General features: G+C 39.6%; 1 protein-coding gene across 1 annotated transcript in view; it reads right to left on the reverse strand.

Moving 5' to 3' along the window:
- The window catches only part of HSD17B12 (hydroxysteroid 17-beta dehydrogenase 12), a gene marked incomplete at both ends in the record, with an annotated part of 167,927 nt that overhangs the window by 107,625 nt on the left and 39,248 nt on the right, over window positions 1-21,054 (reverse strand). The window contains one exon of the mRNA XM_079707645.1: window positions 3,862-3,908. Within this exon, the coding sequence (XP_079563771.1) occupies window positions 3,862-3,908 (47 nt within the window). The remainder of the gene's footprint in view (window positions 1-3,861; window positions 3,909-21,054) is intronic.

Genomic DNA, 21,054 nt, shown 5'->3' on the forward strand with positions numbered 1-21,054 from the left:
TATGATAAAAACTCTCCAGAAAGTGGGCACAGAAGGAACTTACCTCAACATAATAAAGGCCATATAAGACAAACCCACAGCAAACACCATTCTCAATGGTGAAAAACTGAATGCATTTCCCCTAAGATCAGGAACAAGACAAGGATGTCCACTCTTGCCACTATTATTCAATACAGTTTTGGAAGTCCTAGGCACGGCAATCAGAGAAGAAAAAGAAATAAAAGGAACACAAATTGTCACTGTTTGCAGATGACATGATACTATACATAGAGAATCTGAAAGATGCCACCAGAAAACTACTAGAGCTAATCAATGAATCTGGTAAAGTTGCAGGATACAAAATGAATGCACAGAAATCTCTGGCATTCCTATACACTAATGATGAAAAATCTAAAACAGAAATTAAGGAAACACTCCCATTTACCACTGCAACAAAAAGTATAAAATACCTAGGAATAAACCTACCTAGGGAGACAAAAGACCTGTATGCAGAAAACTATAAGACACTGATGAAAGAAATTAAAGATGATACCAACAGATGGAGAGATATACCATGTTCTTGGATTGGAAGAATCAATATTGTGAAAATGACTATACTACCCAAAGCAATCTACAGATTCAGTGAAATCCCTATCAAATCACCAGTGGCATTTTTTACAGAACTAGAACAAAAAATCATAAATTCTGTATGGAGACACAAAAGACCCCAAATAGCCAAAGCAGTCTTGAGGGAAAAAAACAGAGCTGGAGGAATCAGACTCCCTGACTTCAGACTATACTGCAAAACTACAGTAATCAAGACAATATGGTACCGGCACAAAAACAGAAATATAGATCAATGGAACAGGACTGAAAGCCCAGAGACAAAAAATGGAGAAAAGACAGTCTCTTCAATAAGTGGGAAAACTGGACAGCTACATGTAAAAGAATGAAATTAGAACACTGCCTAACACCATACACAAAAATAAACCCAAAATGGATTAAAGACCTAAATGTAAGACTGGACACTATAAAACTCTTAGAGGAAAACACAGGAAGAACACTCTTTGACATAAATCACAGCAAGATCTTTTTTGATCCACCTCCTAGAGTAATGGAAATAAAAACAAAAATAAACAAATGGGACCTAATGAAACTTAAAAACTTTTGCAAAGCAAAGGAAACTACAAACACGATGAAAAGACAACCCTCAGAATGGGAGGAAATGTTTGCAAATGAATCAACATACAAAGAATTAATCTCCAAAATATACAAAGAGCTCATGCAGTTCAATATTACAAAAACAAACAACCCAATCAAAAAATGGGCAGAAGACCTAAATAGACATTTCTCCAAAGAAGACATATAGATGGCCAAGAAGCACATGAAAAGCTGCTCAACATCACTAATTATTAGAGAAATGCAAATCAAAACTCAAAACTACAATGAGGTATCACCTCACACCAGTTAGAATGGGCATCATTAGAAAATCTACAAACAACAAATGCTGGAGAGGGTGTGGAGAAAAGGGAACCCTCTTGCACTGTTGGTGGGAATGTAAACTGATACAGCCACTATGGATAAAAGTATGAAGGTTCCTTAAAAAACTAAAAATAGAATTACCATATGATCCAGCAATCCCACTACTGGGCATATACCCAGAGAAAACCAGAATTCAAAAAGACACATGCACCCCAATGTTCACTGCAGCACTATTTACAATAGCCAGGTCATGGAAGCAACCTAAATGCCCATCGACAGATGAATGGATAAAGAAGATGTGGTACATATATACAATGGAATATTACTCAGCCATAAAAAGGAAAGAAATTGGGTCATTTGTAGAGAATGGATGGGCCTAGAGACTGTCATACAGAGTGCAGTAAGTCAGAAAGAGAAAAACAAATATCGTATATTAACGCATATTATGTGGAACCCAGAAAAATGGTACAGATGAACGGGTTTGCAGGGCAGAAATAGAGACACAGATGTAGAGAACAAACGTATGCACACCAAGGGCAGGAAGTGGTGGGGCTGGGGGTGGGGGTGTGATGAATTGGGTAATTGGGATTGACATGTATACACTGATGTGGATAAAATTGATCACTAATAAGAACCTGCTGTATAAAAAATTAAATTAAATAAAATTCAAAATTTCAGAAAACTACCGTTTTTAAACCACCCTAGTAACAACTAATTTAGGCAAAAAACAGCAACACATGCTGGGTGGAAGATTGTTGGGAAATGAAATATCCATACAGTCTCAAAGTATCATCCCACAGATCCTTTATTAATTACAAAGGGGAAAAGGTACTTTTATAATGGAAAATTATGGTAGACAACATCTTAATAAATGATTTATTTTAACATAATCAATAAAGGAACAGGGTTTCCCTGGTAGCGCAGTGGTTGAGAGTCCGCCTGCCGATGCAGGGGACACGGGTTCGTGCCCCGGTCTGGGAGGATCCCACGTGCCGCGGAGCGGCTGGGCCCGTGAGCCATGGCCGTTGAGCCTGCGCGTCCGGAGCCTGTGCTCCGCAACGGGAGAAGCCACAACAGTGAGAGGCCCACATACTGGAAAAAATAAAAATAAAAAAAATAAAGGAACAAATGGACTTCTTGTGGCTCCTGATAAGATAAACTCAAAAGAATACAGTATCACCTGTGTAGCATTCCTGCTAAAAAATGTTTAACTTGAATCTAATCATGAGGAAACAATCAGACAAATCCATATTGAGAAATCTACAAAACAACTGGCCTAGGTTTTTTAAAAAATGCCACTGTTATAAAAGAAAAAAGAGAAAGAAAGGAGGAGCTAGGGAACTCTCCTAGTCAAGAAATATGACATTAAGAAGCAATGCATAATCCTTAAATGGATTTTGGAACAAAAAAAGAAGCTCTATGAAACACCTTAATGGGACAATTGGGAAACTTGTATATGGACTATACATTGTATAATAGTATTGTGTCAAGTTAAACTTCCAATGCGTGACCAGTGTACTGTGGTTACAACGGTGAATATTCTAGTTCTCAGAAGCTTCAAGCTGAAATATTTAGGAGTGAACTGTTACAATGTCTGTAACTCCCAAATAGTCCAGCCAAATTATAATTATAAGTTAAATGTAGCAAAATGTTAACAGCTGGCCAATCCTCGTGAAAGGTGTATGGGTGTTCATTGTATACTCTTCCTGAAACTTTTCTGTAGCTTTTATACTCAAAATAAAAAGCTCAGAAAACAAAGGATTTTTTTAAAAAACACTTTTTAAAGGACAAATGAGAGATTCAATGGATCTGTCAGGACCTTCATCACAATCGGGCAATATCAGAGGCTATTGGTGCCTCTGTGGAACTGGAAGGCAGGGAAGCTCTCCTTCACAGGAGAGCTTTGTACAGTGGTCTTCAAACTATCATGGTTTCCCTTCCTTCAATTACATTACAGAGAACTTGAATCTTTTGCCTGTGTCTGTCAATATCTGTCCATCCATCACAGTCCTTCTTGTGAAAATGACGCCATGGACTTGTTTGGAGATGTAACCACTCTCTAATAATCTGTCTACCTTTCGGAAAATAATCCAAAACAATTAACTTTAAAAACTGAGAACTGTCTATAGTTACACAATATAAAATAAAATTACACTAAAATTTTCACAACTCCAACTTTCCAGGATAAAAAGTTTGACACACATTTTGCACAAAAATTTGTTTTAAAGTGTGTTTAAGCAAACATAGCATTTCTAACAAGATCGAAACAAAGTACATCTATTATATAGTGTAACACTATATTTGTGCTTTTAACTTCAAAAATCAAAACTACTATAAGAGATCATTCTATATCTGTTCTTATATTCTTATACCAAAAAAAAAGTCTTGAAAATTACCTACCTCTTCTGCATATGATTTTCCAATTCCATCAGTACTACCTGTGACAACTGAGAAAAGAAAAAAGTAACAGTTTAGTTTAAGAATTACAATGCAGAACTGATCACAATTAGGACCCACCAATTAGACACAAGAAGACCTGTGTAATACAGGTGACCCTTGAACAACATGGGTTTGAACTGCAAGGGTCCACATATATGCGGAGATTTTTTCCAATAAATACACACTACAGTACTACACGATCCAAGGTTGGTTGAATCCACAGATGCAAAACCTCGGATGTAAGATCCAGATACTGAGAGCCAAAGGTAAAGTTATACTTGAATTTCCAACTGTATGGAGGGTCCATGCCCCTAACCCCTACATGCTGTTCAAGGGTCAACTGTACTTGATGTAAAAGATGGAGCAATTACCAGTGGCTCAAATTTAGGAATGAATACCCATGACAATGGCTAAAATTTAAAAGACTGCAATACCAAGTGTTGACAAGGATGTGGAGCAACTAGAACTCTCATACATTGCTGGTGGCGCTGTAAATTGAGTTATTTTGGAAAAACGATTTTACATTATGTCCAGAAATAAATGTGTGCCTATCTATGACTTAACAATTTCCAAGAGGTAATAGGCATCATGTTACCAGAACAATGTCCATGGTAGCTTTATTTACGTATAGTTGGTAAACATGCCCAAATAATAAACTACAAGAGAATGAGTAAGTAAATTAATATATTTTAACACAGTACGCAATGAGAAGCCCGTGCACTGCAAAGAAGAGTAGCCCCCACTCGCCGCAACTAGAGAAAGCCCATGCACAGCAACAAAGACCCAACACAGCCAAAAATAAATAAAATAATTTTAAAGAGCTTAAAAAAACAGATATATTCACATAATACTAAATAGCAATTATAAAAAAAAGAACTACCAATACACTCAAAACAAGAACACATCTCCCAGACATTATGTTGAGTGAAAAAAGCCTGAGATAAAAGTGTACAAGCTGTCATGATTCCATTTATGCAATTTCAGAAAGGGCAAAACTAATCCATAAAGATAGAACTGATAGGGCTTCCCTGGTGGCGCAAGTTGTTGAGAGTCCGCCTGCCGATGCAGGGGACACGGGTTCGTGCCCCAGTCTGGGAGGATCCCACATGCCGCGGAGCGGCTGCGCCCGTGAGCCATGGCCGCTGAGCCTGCGCGTCCGGAGCCTGTGCTCCGCAACGGGAGAGGCCACAACAGTGAGAAGCCCGCGTACCGCAAAAAAAAAAAAAAAAAAAAAAAAAAGATAGAACTGATAATATTGGCTACCCCGAGTAACAGGGTAGATGACAGGGAAGAGGCATTAAGGAAACCTTCAGGATGTAGGAAATATTCTTGTTTTTTTGTTGTTGTTGTTTTTTTTTTTTTAGTTTCTGCTTTATAACAAAGTGAATCAGTCATACATGTACATCCGTTCCCACATCCCTTCCCTCATGCATCTCCCGGAAATATTCTATATCTTGTTGTGTATGTGTGTATGTAAAAATTCATGTACCTGTACAATTAAGTACACACTGTATCTGTTATACCTTAATAAACTATTTTTTTTAATTATAGGTAGTAGAAATTGAATAACATCTATTTCTTCTAAGGGAGAGCATATTTCTCTTAAAAGCTCTAAAACCTTATGTAGCATAAACATTTGAAAATGATAATGGGTCAGGCTACACCATGGTATCTTACCTCTAAAATACCGGAATAATGTTTGTTACAAATTCATAGAATGGTTTTGAATAGCATCCCAAAAGGTTAGGGATGCCCCCCAAACTTCTCTATGAGTTTTCCCATACCATTTATAAATTATGGAAAACAAGTTATGGTGTAAAGTAGGATTTTCTTGTATTTGTCCTAAAACCACTTCTTTGAAATTACATGATGGTTCCTACTTTCACTATGCAGAAATATGGCAAACATATCTAAATTCTTCCTAGCCATATCTTTCATAATCATAATAGATTATGAAATAATAGAATAAGTTATGAAATCATATCTATCTAGAGCTACTTATCTGTCTCCATCTCTGTCTCCGCCCCTCTATCTCCTCCTCTTTTTCTTCCTCTCCCTCCTTGCTCGCCCCACCCCCTGTTATTTGTTGAAGACATTAGGTCATACATTTATACTCAACCAGCTTGTCATTGGCTGATTGCATCCTCCTGATGTCATTTAACATGTTCTTCCATCCCCTAAAAGTTAGTTGTAGATGATCAAATTCAGGTTTGATTTTTTGGGTAAGAATACTTCATAAGTGATATTGCATATTTCCATCAGGAGGCACATGTTTGCTAACCTTACTTTTTGTCAGATTAGCAGCCATTGATGATCACCGCTGAGACACATTATTTCATTAGAGATTGCAAAATGGTGATATTTGAATTCTATCATCCCATCTTCATTTAGTAGCTGGAATAGTTCCATAGAGAAATGACTCCTCATCAGTTATCTGATTACAAATGATACAGAGTTTGCACAGGAACACAAGATAAATGTTTTGATTCTTTTTCTCCTTTACCGGTTTTCAAAGTAAATTGGTTCTCTGGCATCTCCCAAAGGTAACTCATGTATTTTTATGATTGTGGTTTTCTTTACAAGAAACATTACTAAGTCATGGATTTAAACATTCATAGCAGAACCCATCTATATGAAATTAAGTATCATATGAGAGTTCCTCCAACCTCATGATCAATTCAGTTGCATATTTCTGTAACTTTTCATCTCCTGAGTATTTTGGAAGTACGGGGACCCAAGTTTTATACTGTATTCCTGTTACTGATGCACTAATGTGTCACACATGAAGTATAAACATTTTCTGTTTCCAATTCTCTCCTTTTCCTTCTGTGATAAACTTTTCTGCTCTCTCCAAGATCCCCAGAACCTCACCTCCTCGCCTCTTCCTTCAAAGGCTTGTTCAAACTCCACCAACTAATTCCACTGTTCAGATAACTTCAAACAAAAGAAACCTCTCTCTCCCCTAAGCTCCCTTAGCCCTTTACATGCACTTCTCTTACAGCACTTACCACTCTCTACTTTGAATTGCATTTTCTTACGTGTACACGTCTTAATTCTTCTACCAGATTCCAGGCTCCTTGCTATGTGATGTGCACAAGGTAGGTGCTCAGTAGACATTTGCTGAATGCATGAATGATGCTCACGTTTACTTGGTCTTACAAACTACAAAACACACGAGACTTGGACGATTTCCCTGAGAACCTGGTTTCTCAAAGATCTTCACTTTACAAGTACAGTACCTTATATTCTCCTAATCTGTCTGCCACTCAATCTGTCCATTCACAGAGCCTTTGGTACCTAGATTATTCTGTTTATTCTCTACAACTGTGGAGCAAGCAAATCCTATATGTGATTACAGCATTGAATCAGTGGCAACATCAGATTTTCTCAGACTGTGTGCTTTAAAATCCCTCAATCAGAAATGCTCAATAATTAAACTACAATAAAGTCACTCCAAATAATGCATCTAGAATTTTTGGCTGGAATATACATATTTCAGAAGAACACAGATGACTCTGGTGTGTGTGTGTGTGTGTGCATGTGTGTGTGTTTGTGTGTATTTAAAATTGCCAACCCCAGGCTGAGCTAAAGCAGCATACCACACTTTAAAAATAGTCCTGGAGGACTTCCCTGCTGGTGCAGTGGTTAAGAATCCGCCTGCCAATGCAGGGGACATGGGTTCGAGCCCTGGTCCGGGAAGATCCCACATGCCATGGAGCAACTAAGCCCTTGCACCACAACTACTGAGCCTGAGCTCTAGAGCCCGCGTGCCACAACCACTGAAGCCCGCACGCCTTGAGCCCGTTTTCCGCAACAAGAGAAGCCACAGCAATGAGAAGCCTGCGCATCGCAACGAAGAGTAGCCCCCACTCGCCGCAACTAGAGAAAGCCCGCGCACAGCAACAAAGACCCAACACAGCCAAAAATAAATAAAAATAAAATAAATTTAAAAAAAAAAACAATCCTGGATAGCTCAGAATATGCCAGGACTAGAAATTATAAAATTTGCCTAAGGGATATCAAACCTTCCTTTTCCAGATTCTCCAGTTTTTGGAGTTTGTAATGGGTACTGTTAGAGCACCAACCACATCCTCCCTTCCAGCACAGAGGTCTTCAGGCAATCCTCTTGCCAGGAGTGTTATCTGCTGTCAGCTCACAAGTGAACATCTCCCAGGAACTGCCCTCAGCCAAAGGGAGCTGCCTTGCCCAAGGTTACAGCTCCTCCCCTGGGCAGTACACGTCTAATGACTGGTCCACACAAAGATCCAGCTCCCTTAAGCATTAGTTAAGCATCTCTGAAGCACCATCCCAGGTTCAGAGCTTCCCATGGGATCAGGTGACTCCTGCATCACAGTTTGACTTCTCCCTCTGCCCTACTCGGCTTCCTTTGCTTCCTCCTCACAGGTGCTCTTCCTGAGAGCATCCCCCAAAACACATACACACATCTCACTGTCCAAGTTTATTTCCTGATGAACTACTGACAGCCTACAGTCAAGCTCCTTCTTTTTTTAAGTGATTTTATTTATGTCAAATACATAACTTAGTCCAAAAAAGATAATAGTTACAAATTTTTAGGCCAAAAATACCAGGACTTTACCCCTATCCTTCTGCACCTTCCTATTCCATCCCCAGAAGCAACCATTTTCATTGCTTTTAATTGTTTTTCCTTATCTTTACATGTTCTAAATCCTATGTTACACTGTAATTTCCTGATTCATCAATATATTACTTGACTCTTCAGGTCTGATGAGAACTTTTACTCCCTTTATATTTTCCTCATCCTTCCAATGAAGTTATATATTACAAGATTCTGTCACTTGTCAGTGTTTACCTTATTGTAATACTGCAACTCAATTCTGATATTAACCACCCAGAGTTAGTACAGATCCCACAGGTGAAAGACATGGTCCCCAGCAAAACTGCCCACAATGCAGGCACCAGCCACAAGTTCAGGGGTCCCTAGGCCACCAACACTTGTGACTGCTTGGCTTCAAAGTTCACGGTTCCCGTAACTCCTCAGGTTCAATAATTCACTAGAATGACTCACAGACCTCAGGATAACTTACAGTTCATGATTACGGCTTTATAATAAAGGATACAAATCAGGACCAACCAAATGAATAAGCCACTTAGGGCAAGGGCAAGGGCGGTCCCAAATGCAGAGCTTCCATGCCCTCTCTGAATCAGGGCAGGTCATCCCCCCACCCTCACCCAGCACATCAATGTGTTCACCCACTAGGAAGAATCTACATCAAGTTTCAGGGTCCAGAGTTTTCACTGGGTTTCATTACAACGGCATGGCCGACTGAATCACTGGTCACAGGACTGAACTCAATCTCCAAACCACCTCCCTTCCCTCCCCAGAGGTTGGAAGGTTGAGTTGGTATCACAAGGCTCAAAGCTCCAATCTTCTAATCACATGGTTGGTGTTTCTGGCAGGACCAGCCCCCATCCTGAAGCTCTGTACAGTCCCACTGATTTCATTAGTATAAACTATCAGAGCCCACCATAAATAATAAAGACACTCTTATCACTTAGGAAATTCCAAGGATCTAGATGCTCCCTCCCAGGAACAAAGGTCAGTCAAATTCTTTATTATACAACAATTACTGTGGCTAGAAAAATATATTATCCACTAGTGAACCAAACAGTATAGTAGAATTACATTCTCTTTCCTAATCAACGTTTTTGTTCTCATGGAATTAAAATTGCCTTTTTATTGCATTTGCGTAGTTTTCTTTTTAAATTTTCCCCCAGTCTCTAACAGCCTCTCGATATAATTTTCCACATGATCAACCCCATCAATTTGTTCCATTACTTTTTTTTTTTTTTCCCCCCTTAAAGATCGCCTTCACAGAGCACTCCAGCTTTCATCCTACTCCAGCCTGGAATACTCTGTGGCACAGCTATTGTTCTAGAACATAATCTTGGGAATTCCCTTAGACTGTCTCTCTCCTGGGTTGAAGCTCTTCTTTTCTAGATCTTGTTCTATTCCCTCATTATGCAGCACATCTAGCTTCCCAAGAAAGGATGCATGAAGATACATTTTGTAAACATTTTATTTATTTATTTATTTATTTATTTATTTTTTTGCGGTACGCGGGCCTCTCACTGTTGTGGCCTCTCCCGTTGCGGAGCACAGGCTCCGGATGCGCAGGCTCAGCGGCCATGGCTCACGGGCCCAGCCGCTCCGCGGCACGTGGGATCCTCCCAGACCGGGGCACGAACCCGCGTCCCCTGCATCGGCAGGCGGACTCGCAACCACTGCACCACCAGGGAAGCCCACATTTTGTAAACATTTTAAAAGTAAATTTTAGATTTTAAAATAAGTTTTAGACTTACCAAAAAAAAAAGTGAAGATAATACAGAGTATTCCCTATACTCCAAGCCAGTTTATCCTATTACTAACATCTTACATTAGTATGGTAAATTTGTCACAATTAATGAACCAATTATGATACATTATTATTAACTAAAGTTCATATTTTTTTCAGACTGTCTTGTTACTGAGTGTCCTTCTCTTGTAGGATGCCATCCAGAATATCATATTAAATTTGGTTATCACGTCTCTTTGTGTGACAGTTTGAAGCAAATTTTTTTTACATTTTTATATCTTTAAAAATAAAGTCTGTAAGGCCAACTGGCCCGAGGCAGGGGAACGCAATCAGATTCACAGGTTGCATCAGACCGAAACTCTCCAGACCACCCAGTTCCAGAAACTGACCTGGAGACATTCCGGACCACCCAGTTCCAGGAACTGACCTGGGGGCTTTCCACCCGGCCCCGCCTTCCCGCCTTTCAAGGGGCAGGACTAGCGGTCCCAAGACTGATGCAACCGGCACCAGATATCGATACCCGAAGAGACCACCAAATAAGAAATACCCTGCGCCCTCCCAGATTCACCACACCCCTTTCCCTTCTTCCCCTATAAAATCTTGCCCATCCCTCGCCCGGGTGCGACTTCTCTGGCCCTTTCTCGCGGACCAGTGAACCTCGCCCGGGAGCGCCCCCTAATAAAGCTCACTTGAAGCTTTCCTCTGTTTCGCGATGCCGTTTGTTAAGATCCGACCTTACAAAGTCTATTTCTAACTTCACACATAACAGTTTAACTAGTGTGGACAAAGAATGTCGCCTGCCATATCAGTAAACAACGGATGTTGAGGCCATCAAGCCATAGCCACCCCCAAGTGCGCACCCTGAGAGGGTTCAGGAAGGAGAGGAACAGGATACTGGCCTTTTAGGGTGCATATCAAAGCAATGACTTCAATAAACGCAGTCTCTTGCATCTTCCCATACATGGAAGACTGCTAAATTCATTAACTCAAGAAGTCTGGTTTTCTTTAATTAACAGCAATCTTTTGATTACTTGGTTTTGTTGCGAAAACTCCTATGTAACCCGGCTCCTCCCTTTCCTCCCTCAGTGCTATTTGAGAGGCTGTCTCCTGGGCTTAAGTCCTCAGTATGTCCACCGAATAAAACATAATTTTCAACTTTTAGGTTGTGCATTTTTTTTTAAGTCGACACTAGGTATGGAATTCTAAACAGATCATTTTTAACAAAAATTAAAAACAACTCTCCACTGCACCAGTATTGTTTAAAAAGAATGTTTCACCATTCTGATTTCAGACAATTTGCAAATGAACTTTTTGGTCACTGGGGCTTTTAGGATTGTTACTTAATCTTTAGGACTCTGTCATGGTAACAGAGCTTGGGCTGGGTGCTTTTCCATTCATTGGTGCTAGGCACTGATGGGCCTGAAAATCCATGATCTTCAATTCTGGCAATTTTCTTATGTGTTAATTCTTTGATAATTTCTTCACATTCTTCTCTAGAATTTCCATTAATCAGAGTTCAGACATAAGAGTTTCTCTATTAATCTTACTTTTCTTCTTGTTTACTTTCCTGGAAATTTCTTCAACTTTTATTTTCCAAATGTTCTACTGACTTTTTAAACTTAGGTTGCCAATTTTTTAATTTTGAAGAGCTCTTCTGTATTCTGATTGCTCTTTCTCTTTTTAAAGCAGCAGTTATTCTTATTATAAATCCATTATCTTCTCTTATCTCTGAGGACATTAATTAGACTTTGTTTACATATTTATACTTTCTTCTACTCTTTTATTCTGTTTCCTCTAAGTTCCTTTTGATTGTTTTGGTCTCTCTCATCTTGGAGGCAATAACATGGCAATTAGTGTACATGGGTGGGATGACTATACTGTGACCCCCACTATAGGGTAATCGATGGGCAAACCAGCTTTTTGATTAGGGAATTCACAAGTCAGTATCTGCATTTTCCCTAGGACCCTTCAGTATCTCTTAAGCATTTCCCAAATTCCAGTCTTCTGGCTGCTGGGTAGTTGAGCAGCTATTAGTCTGTAGACTTTTCACCTAACCCCTGTTCTCAGTCTTGTATCTCACCTCTGCCCTCTTCTGTGCCCAATTTTCTGGAGTCTCAAGCACATCTGGTTCAGTGCCCTTCCCTATCCCTGTCTTTTGAGGTACCTGATACTTGTAATTCCTGTGCTTTTCTGGGGTGCAGAGCAAACTTGCTTGCTTCCCAATGGTGGACCATCCATGAGCACTCAAGTGTCGGCTCAGTGAGGTAAGTTATCACTCTTCCAACTTCATTTGCTGTGACTGGGGATGAGGGATTTCAGAAGTTCCCTAGTTTCATCAAAATGGTGCTTTCTGTTCCTTATTCCAATTATTAGAGAGGATTTCCAAGAGATAAAAGGCTAGAAATACTGTTGCTTGGCTATTTTAAAACTGGAAGTCCCCCAAGGTCCCTCTTAAACATTTTAAAGTAGACTGAGTTGAGAATAAATACTAAATACACTTCTCAAAAGATTTAGCTTTATGCTCCCAACAAGAACATTTTTTCCTATCATCTGCTATTAACTATCAAATTTAAATCAAATTAACACTTTTTAGAAACTATTATGTGTATGACTACAGAGAATACAATGATGTATAAGACCCACTGTAGTTATTAGGTGTTCCATAAATCACCCATTGCACAGTTAAGACTTCAAATATTAAACAGAGATAATATGACTTTAAATTGTATAAATATTAAAAAATTTTAAATTGTATAAATATTAAAAATTTAGCCTCTGATCTTTTTAGATAGATAAAAATATCACTTTTCCATATTCTGATAATTCTCAAAACCAAATGCAGAACTGTATAGTTACACATAAGTCAGATACTGCCTCACAAGTATGTTTTTTTCCTGAGAAAATAGAAAAGTATAAAAATTATTTTTATGGGCACAAAGAAACAAAAAATAAAACTGGAAACCAAGAGCCTTCTTTACTCATCTCTGTAAGCACCACTGCAGTTCTATAATAATCAGAGTCATGTACAATGGCCAGGCAACGGGGGATCAAGTATCATTTCTCCATCAAAGGAAATGACAAATTCTTTAGTTCTCTAAGTCATATGATAGGTAATATCTTTGAAATAATGTACAGACACAACCAAGTCATCTGTCAAACTTTACTCACTCATAAAAGTTTTACTTGATGCCAAAAAATAATAATAATAAATTTGTTTATTTAAGACAGGGAGGATGGGGACAAGGATTATCCTGCCTTTTCTTTTAAAGATATATTCTTTGCTTTAAAGCTACATACCTTCCAACAGTAGTAGCAGAGACAGCAGCTCATAGTTGGATAGAAAAAAAATCCTTGGGTCTTCCCTGGTGGCGCAGTGGTTAAGAATCCGCCTGCCAATGCAGGGGACACGGGTTCGAGCCCTGGTCCGGGAAGATCCCACATACAGCCGAGCAACTAAGCCCGTGCGTCACAACTACTGAGCCTGTGCTCTAGAGCCCACGAGCCACAACTACTGAAGCTAATTAAAGCATACCTTAAATCAAAAGTCTTTTGGCAGTTGTTCTGTGGCATTGGGGAAATACAGGGAAGAGGTTACTATTTTTTACTCTTCTTACTGTTGGTATTTTTTAACCGTGTGCTTGAATTGCCTTTCCAAAAACAGAAGTCCTTTCCTACCAGCAATAGAAAGATGGTGTAAACTGATCCAGCAGGTTCTTCATCTATTCCAGTTTCCCAAAAATCAGTGTAACACTGCTTAAGTCAGTGTTTCCTAAGGTCACCTAATATATTCTTAAAACTGATTTTTAAAGAATTAAATTTAATAGAAATCTTAATTACTGGACTACTATTTACTTAACTACTTGATTATTGTAAAAGACTACCAGTTTCAATAAATATAAATAGATTAGTGTAAAATATGTATGTAAAAAAACATTAACATTTTAAAATATTCATCAATGCAGTACCTAAGATCATTTCTTGATAGGTCTTTTGAGAAACACGATCTAAGCACTGTCACCCTGATATACCTACCACCTTGCAATGAAAACCAAATGAAACAAAGACCAGCTTCCAAATCATCCAAATTAGAAATACTGCTTGTTTTTTGCATTTTCTTAAGATGAAAAAATTAAGCACTCATAGCCACACCGAAAGATGATGCAATGTGCAAAAACAATCCTGGGGACCCATCCTTCTTATGTTATGTACACACATGGGCCAGAGCCTGCTGTCTTCCTCAGTACCCATCCTTCCCTTCCTTCTTTGCAGCAATCATGGCCTGGAATGCAACCTCCCTAGCAGCTAGGTGTGGCCATGGGATTAAATCTTGAAAATAAGGTGCAGTGTTGTGAGGGACTTTGAGAAAGGCTGCTTAAAGGAGTGACTCAGCAGGGAGAGTCACTTTCTGCCCATCGTCTAGCCAATTCAAAAAATGATGGCTGTAGCTCCAGCAGTCTTGAACCAGGAAGTAACCTTGAGGGTAGAAGCCATGGGCTAAGATGAAGGAACATACTTGTAGAAATCAAGGTTTTTCATGACTCCATGAAATTTCTATGCCAGGTTTTTTTTCCAATCAATCAGTTCTTTTTTTATTAACTGCTTACCACAGAGAATCAAACATACACAAAAGGTGGGAATTCCCTGGCAGTCCAGTGGTTAGGACTCCGAGCTTCCACTGCAGGGGGCGCAGGTCTGATCCCTGGTTGGGAAACTAAGATCCTGCATGCTGCGAGGAGCAGCCAAAAAAAAAAAAAAAAAAAACCCAACATACACAAAAGGTCTGTCTGGTCTTCTTTAAACTGGATGAAAAATAAATAAACTTCTATATTGTTAAAGTGACTATTACAGGGCCAGAAAAGCAAGAGTAAGCTGTCAGTAAATTGTTAAAACAAAATATTTAATACTGATAAAATAAATATTCACATCTTGAGGTATGGGGAAGCCATTCTGGCTTATATATGAGTTAACTCGAATTTTATTTTAACTGGAACAGCCTGTTTGTGGCCTATCAAACATACACTGTACATCTGCTTTAATTATTAAAGAAAAGGGCGCATTGATGAGAAGTAAAGAATGTCCACGTTAAAAATAAAGATTAACTGTCTCCCTTTCTGGGATGCCAATGCTGGTACTCCTCTGATGATAAGACTCCCTTCGCCAAGGCCATACTGACTCACCGTGTACATGCTGGTCATTTTTTTGGAAACCTTGAAGAAATGTATCCCTGAGTTGTTTAATGTTCTTTCTTCCGACAAGATATAAAACCGTACTGAAAACCAGGCTTCTCAGGAGCAGTTTCTCAAGAGTTATCTGAAGGCTATTTTCCCAGCTATAGTCCTCAGTTCAGTTCAAATAAAACTCTTTTTCTAGTCTCATTATTGATTGTTTCTTGATTATTTTCATCGACAGTATTCACATCATTATAATATATGTGCTCAAGGTACTTCGTTGATATTATCCAGTTAATTCTCACAACAGCTCTCACCCTAGTCTAAGCTATCATCCCAACACACAAGGACTTGTGCAATGACCCTTTTCAGTTCCTTCCCGCTTGATTCATGCAATACACAGCTAAGAATTATCTTTCTCAAACACCATTTTTATGATCTCATTCTTCTGTCAAAAAGCAACAATATTTCCCTATTGCTAGTTATATAAAACCTGGAACACAAATCTAGTCACGTCTCCCCATTGCCACCACCTGGGGCTACCAGCATTCATCTCCCGCAAGAACTACTGCAACAGCCTTCTAACTACTTCACCTGCTCCCTTTTTTTAAATTAATTAATTTATTTATTTTTCTTTTTGGCTGCATTGGGTCTTTGTTGCTGCGCGCGGGCTTTTCTCTAGTTGCGGCGAGCGGGAGGCTACTCTTCATTGCGGCGTGTGGGTTTCTCATTGGGTGGCTTCTCTTGTTGCAGAGCACGGGCTCTAGGCATGCGAGCTTCAGTAGTTGTGGCACTTGGGCTCAGTAGCTGTGGCTCGTGGGCTCTAGAGCGCAGGCTCAGTAGTTGTGGTGCACGAGCTTAGTGGCTCCGTGGCATGTGGGATCTTCCCCGACCAGGGCTCGAACCTGTGTCCCCTGCATTGGCAGGCAGATTCTTAACCACTGCAACATCAGGGAAGCCCCTTGCTCCCCTTCTTATTCCTCTCCAACTCACTCTCCGCACTGCAGCCAAAGTGATCACTCCATTGGGCAGATCTGACATCACTTCCCTGACAAAAATCTGTCAGTCATTTCCCACTGCCCTTATTCTTTACAAGGTCTTCCATGAGCTGACCTCACCTCTCATCACTTTCCCCCTACCACCCACTGCCCTAGTCATGCTGAATTTTTTCCAGTTCCTACAAGGTAACATGCTCTCTTTTCACAAATGTTGTTCCCTCTACTCCCAGTTTCTCATCCCCGGCTTTCTCTCTCCCATCCTTGACATCTTCACTTGAACATCTCCTTTCCCTTAAGCTTTCCTTGGCCTCTAGACTAGCAGGCTCTCATAGCTCACTGGCCCCATGGCACTCTGTACCTCCCCTGCATGACATTCATCACATAGGTTTCCATAAGGGTCTGGGTCACCACAGTCTAAGTGCTAGCGTGGTGCCTGGCAAAAAGTAGATGATGAATGAGGTTTTGTGAGATGAGTGAATGAATAAAAGGAGATTATGAATGGAAAACTAGCCTCTTGGGACACTCCCCACTGCTTTACCCACTTTTTTAGAAATAACACCCAATCACCTACTGTACACAACCCCACCTACTCTTCAGCCCCTCTCAACATCAAGAATCAGCGATCTGAACTAAAATTTAAGAAATTTCAGAGAGAAGTTTAACTTAGTTTATGATGAATCTACAGACACACATTTTCAAAGGACAGTTCTCTGTTCTTGTCATTAAGACTGGCTTCTTCAATTAACACTCGGTGTTCTCAGATTCCATTTTGCCATGGAGCAAGTGGATAACTTAAGGTAGTTTTCAACAATACACAGAAAAATGCTACAGGTATTGCCCACGCATAACCCAGTGGCCTCAGGTACTACCCACAACCCTATGGGTTGTGAGAGTAATTTATGACAGCCAGGGCCAGAACTGAGGTAGAGGAAGGAGAGAAGGGAGGAGGGAAAAAGGAGATTCAAAAAGGCTTATGTTTTCATATATAAATATAACACCAGAAACCAAATTTGCAAGCCTTTGAGAAGATGGAAACTGACAACTATAAAGAATATCCCAACTTGGCATCCAGAAGTGTCTAGCTTGTTACAGATTATATAAAATACTGGCAACTGACCAGGGCTCAGCTTCCAGATTTTATAAAGTCAACAAAAATGCTTCTGTTTCTGTAGGTTAAAAATATTCTACTCTTTTTGTCCTCAACTTGCTAGGAACAGATATTTTTAGTAAGAACCCAATCAACCTTATCAAAATCAAACATCAAAAATAGACAAGAGGAACACTGGAAGCAAACATGCTATTTTTAGCTCTTCTGTCTATTCTCTGCCACTACCCACCAAATTCTGACTGCAGAGCCCATGCATAAGAGCTTAAGTTATTCCAAGCAGGTTCCTTCTCCTGACCCCTCCCTCCCCACCCCTCCCCCAACAGCTGAATGCTGAAAACACTCGATTGATTAAAGATTAATACTGCCGCAAACCACGACAGCTGCCGTTCCTCTGAGTGCTTTTGCGGGGTGGGGAGAATAGAAAATGACAGAGAGCTTGCATCAGTATTCCTCTTGGGGATCTATTACATGGAAAGAAAATTGCTATTTCAATCCCCTTTTGTTGCTAAAAATAGCAGTCTCAATTGATTCAGGCAAACAGGGAACAGGCTTAGCCAGGCTGAATTTAGAAACCACTGAAATCCTAACAGCAAATGCTAAAGTAGTCTAACACATGCCAGCTCATATTTAACAAAGAACAAAGAAGAGAGGCATGCAGCCTGCAAGTTAATAAAACAGCAGCAACTTCCTGCATTTTTATTAAAGAGAAGTAGTGAAAGTGATGCAAAATAAAGACAACTATAACTTGTTCTCATCATATTTTTTAAAAGAATTTTTATAGGAAAAATAATCAGATTATGCATCAACCTTGATGTTGTGGGCATTTCCCACAACCTCACGGTTTGGGAAAATACACACCTCTTCTCAAGTACAGTATACTACTATGGAAAGAAAAGGGTCAGTTTACAAACATGCTATCCCGGTACTGCATAGGCCCCTCTCCCACTACGTCCTCTTGGGTTTCCTACTGAACAGCTCTCTCTCTCTTAACCTTCCCTCCTTTTCCCTTGACCCAACCAAATGGGGCAGACAGGTATAATTTGCCACTTCAAAAACTAACAAACAAAACCAAAACAGAACAAGACAACATTCAAAGCACCCAGAGGTTCAGAACAGAGAAAAGGAAGAAACTGCAAAAAGCAGGATCCACTTAAGGCAGCTAATCCCCTGGGCCCACTTCCAGGCAAGGCCAAGTAATAACATTCTGGCGGCACCAAAACCCCAAAATATCTTCTGCCTGATTCTTTCACTTTACTTGGTTAACTGAAAACCTTGGCAGACAATGATTCATTTCAGTGAATGCCACATCCTCTTTAAAATGCAAACCCTTGCACAAGAATTAAAAGGTTATCAATCCTTCTGCCTCTGCGTGATTTAGTGGATTCAAACTGCTTTGTGGCTTCCTTTGGGAATACCCAAAATGTGAGGGTAACACACAAGGGGCCTCCTGAGAGTAGGAATTCTGACTGGGAACAAAGGGGTTACTACTTCTGGATCACAGGCCTAGTAAGACCCCCCAGAGGAAAGCCTTTAGGCTTTTTCCATTTAAGTACAAAGGGAGTATGTGAAGTGGTTAAGAACATGGGTGCTAAAATCAGACCAGCAAGGTTCCAAGTCCAGGTTCAAATGCAAACTCTGCCAATTATCAGAAGCTACTTAACCTCTACTGTCTCAGTTTCTTTATCTATAAAGTGAAGACAACACCATCTGTCCCACAGAGTTACTGTAAAGACTCAATAAAATAATGTTAATAATAGTACTCACCATACTGGATTGTTTGAGAATCAAACAGCATAATGTATACAATGTACTTAGCATGGAACTTATCATATTATAAATTCTCAACAAATATTAGCAATAGATGAGGAATATTAAAAGTGGAAGGGGTACAGAAAGGAAAATTAAGAAGCTACTAAAAGTACATCAAAAGTATATGCAATGAAAGAAAAAAATAGGTAGGTTGGACCTCATCAAAACTAAATTTGTTTGTACATCAAAGGACAATATCAAGAGAGTGAAAAGACAAACCAAAGAATGGGAGAAAATATTTGCAAATCATATATCTAATAAGGGACCAATACCCAAAATATATAAAGAATTCCTACAACTCAACAACAAAAAGACAACCCAATATTAAAATGGGCAAGACCTGCATAGATATTTATCCAAAAAAGATATACAATTGACTAACAAGCACATGAAAAAATGTTCAACATCATTAGGAAAACACAAGTGAAAACAACAATGACAAACTAGTTTGGCCATAATTTGAAAAAAAAGAAAATGGAAAATAGCAAGTGTTGGTCAGGATGTACAGAAAGTGGAGTCCTTGGGGACTTCCCTGGTGGTGCAGTGATTAAGAATCCGCCTGCCAATGCAGGGGACACAGGTTCGATCCCTGGTCAGGGAAGATCCCACATACCGCGGAGCAACTAAGCCCATGTGCCACAACTACTGAGCCTACACTCTAGAGCCCAAGAGCCACAACTACTGAGCCTGAAAGCCACAACTACTGAAGCCCGCATGCCTAGAGCCCATGCTCCGCAACAACAGAAGCCACAACAATGAGAAGCCCGCGTACCACAATGAAGAGTAGCCCCCGCTCTCCACAGCTAGAGAAAGCCCGCGCGCAGCAACAAACACCCAACACAGCCAGAAAGAAAAGAAAGAAAGAGAGAGAGAGAGAGAGAGAGAGAGAGAAAGAAAGAAAGAAAGAAAGAAAGAGATCTAGCAGTAATTTTCTCTGGGTGATAGTGAAATTATGCAATTAAAAAAAAAAAAGAAAGAAAGTGGAGTCCTTGTATATTGCTGGTAGGAAAGCAAGATGGTACAGGCATTGGGGAAAAACCATTTAGTGGCTCCTCAAAAAGATAAACACGGATTTACCATGTGACCCATTAATTCCATTCCTAGGTATATACTCAAAAGAATTGAAAACCGCATTCAAACAGAAACTTGTACATTAATAGCCCCAAAGTTGAAACAACCCAAATGTCCATCGACTGATGAACGGATAAACAAAATGTGGCATACCCGTACAATGGAACATTACTCAGCCATAAAAAGGAATGAAGTACTGGCACATGTTACAATGTGGATGAACCTTAGGTATAAACACTCTAAGTGAAAGAAGCCAGATACAAAAGATCACACACTGTATGATCCCATTTACATGAAACATCCAGCATAGTAAATCCACAGAGAAGAAAGATTAGTGGTTGCCAGGAGCTGGGGAAAGAGGGATAAAGAGTGACTGCTTACTTGGTATGGTGTTTCCTTTTAGGGTGAGAAAAATATGTTGGCACTAGATAGAAGTAATGGTTGCACAACACTGTGAATGTCCTAAATTCCATTGAACTGTGTACTTTAAAATGGTTAATGGTTAATTTTCTGTTATGAGAATTTTGCCTCAATTTTTTAAAGTCTCTTTTTAAAAAAGTTAGTAAAGATTAGCTTTTCACCAAGGGCTAGACCACAAAAAGAAAAGAAATCGCTATTTCTCCTGCCGTATGGTCCCTTGAATTCAGGAAGTAAGACTTCGATTA

The sequence above is a fragment of the Hyperoodon ampullatus genome (genome assembly GCF_949752795.1).
Source record: "Hyperoodon ampullatus genome assembly, chromosome: 7".
Classification (NCBI taxonomy): Eukaryota; Metazoa; Chordata; class Mammalia; order Artiodactyla; family Ziphiidae; genus Hyperoodon; species Hyperoodon ampullatus.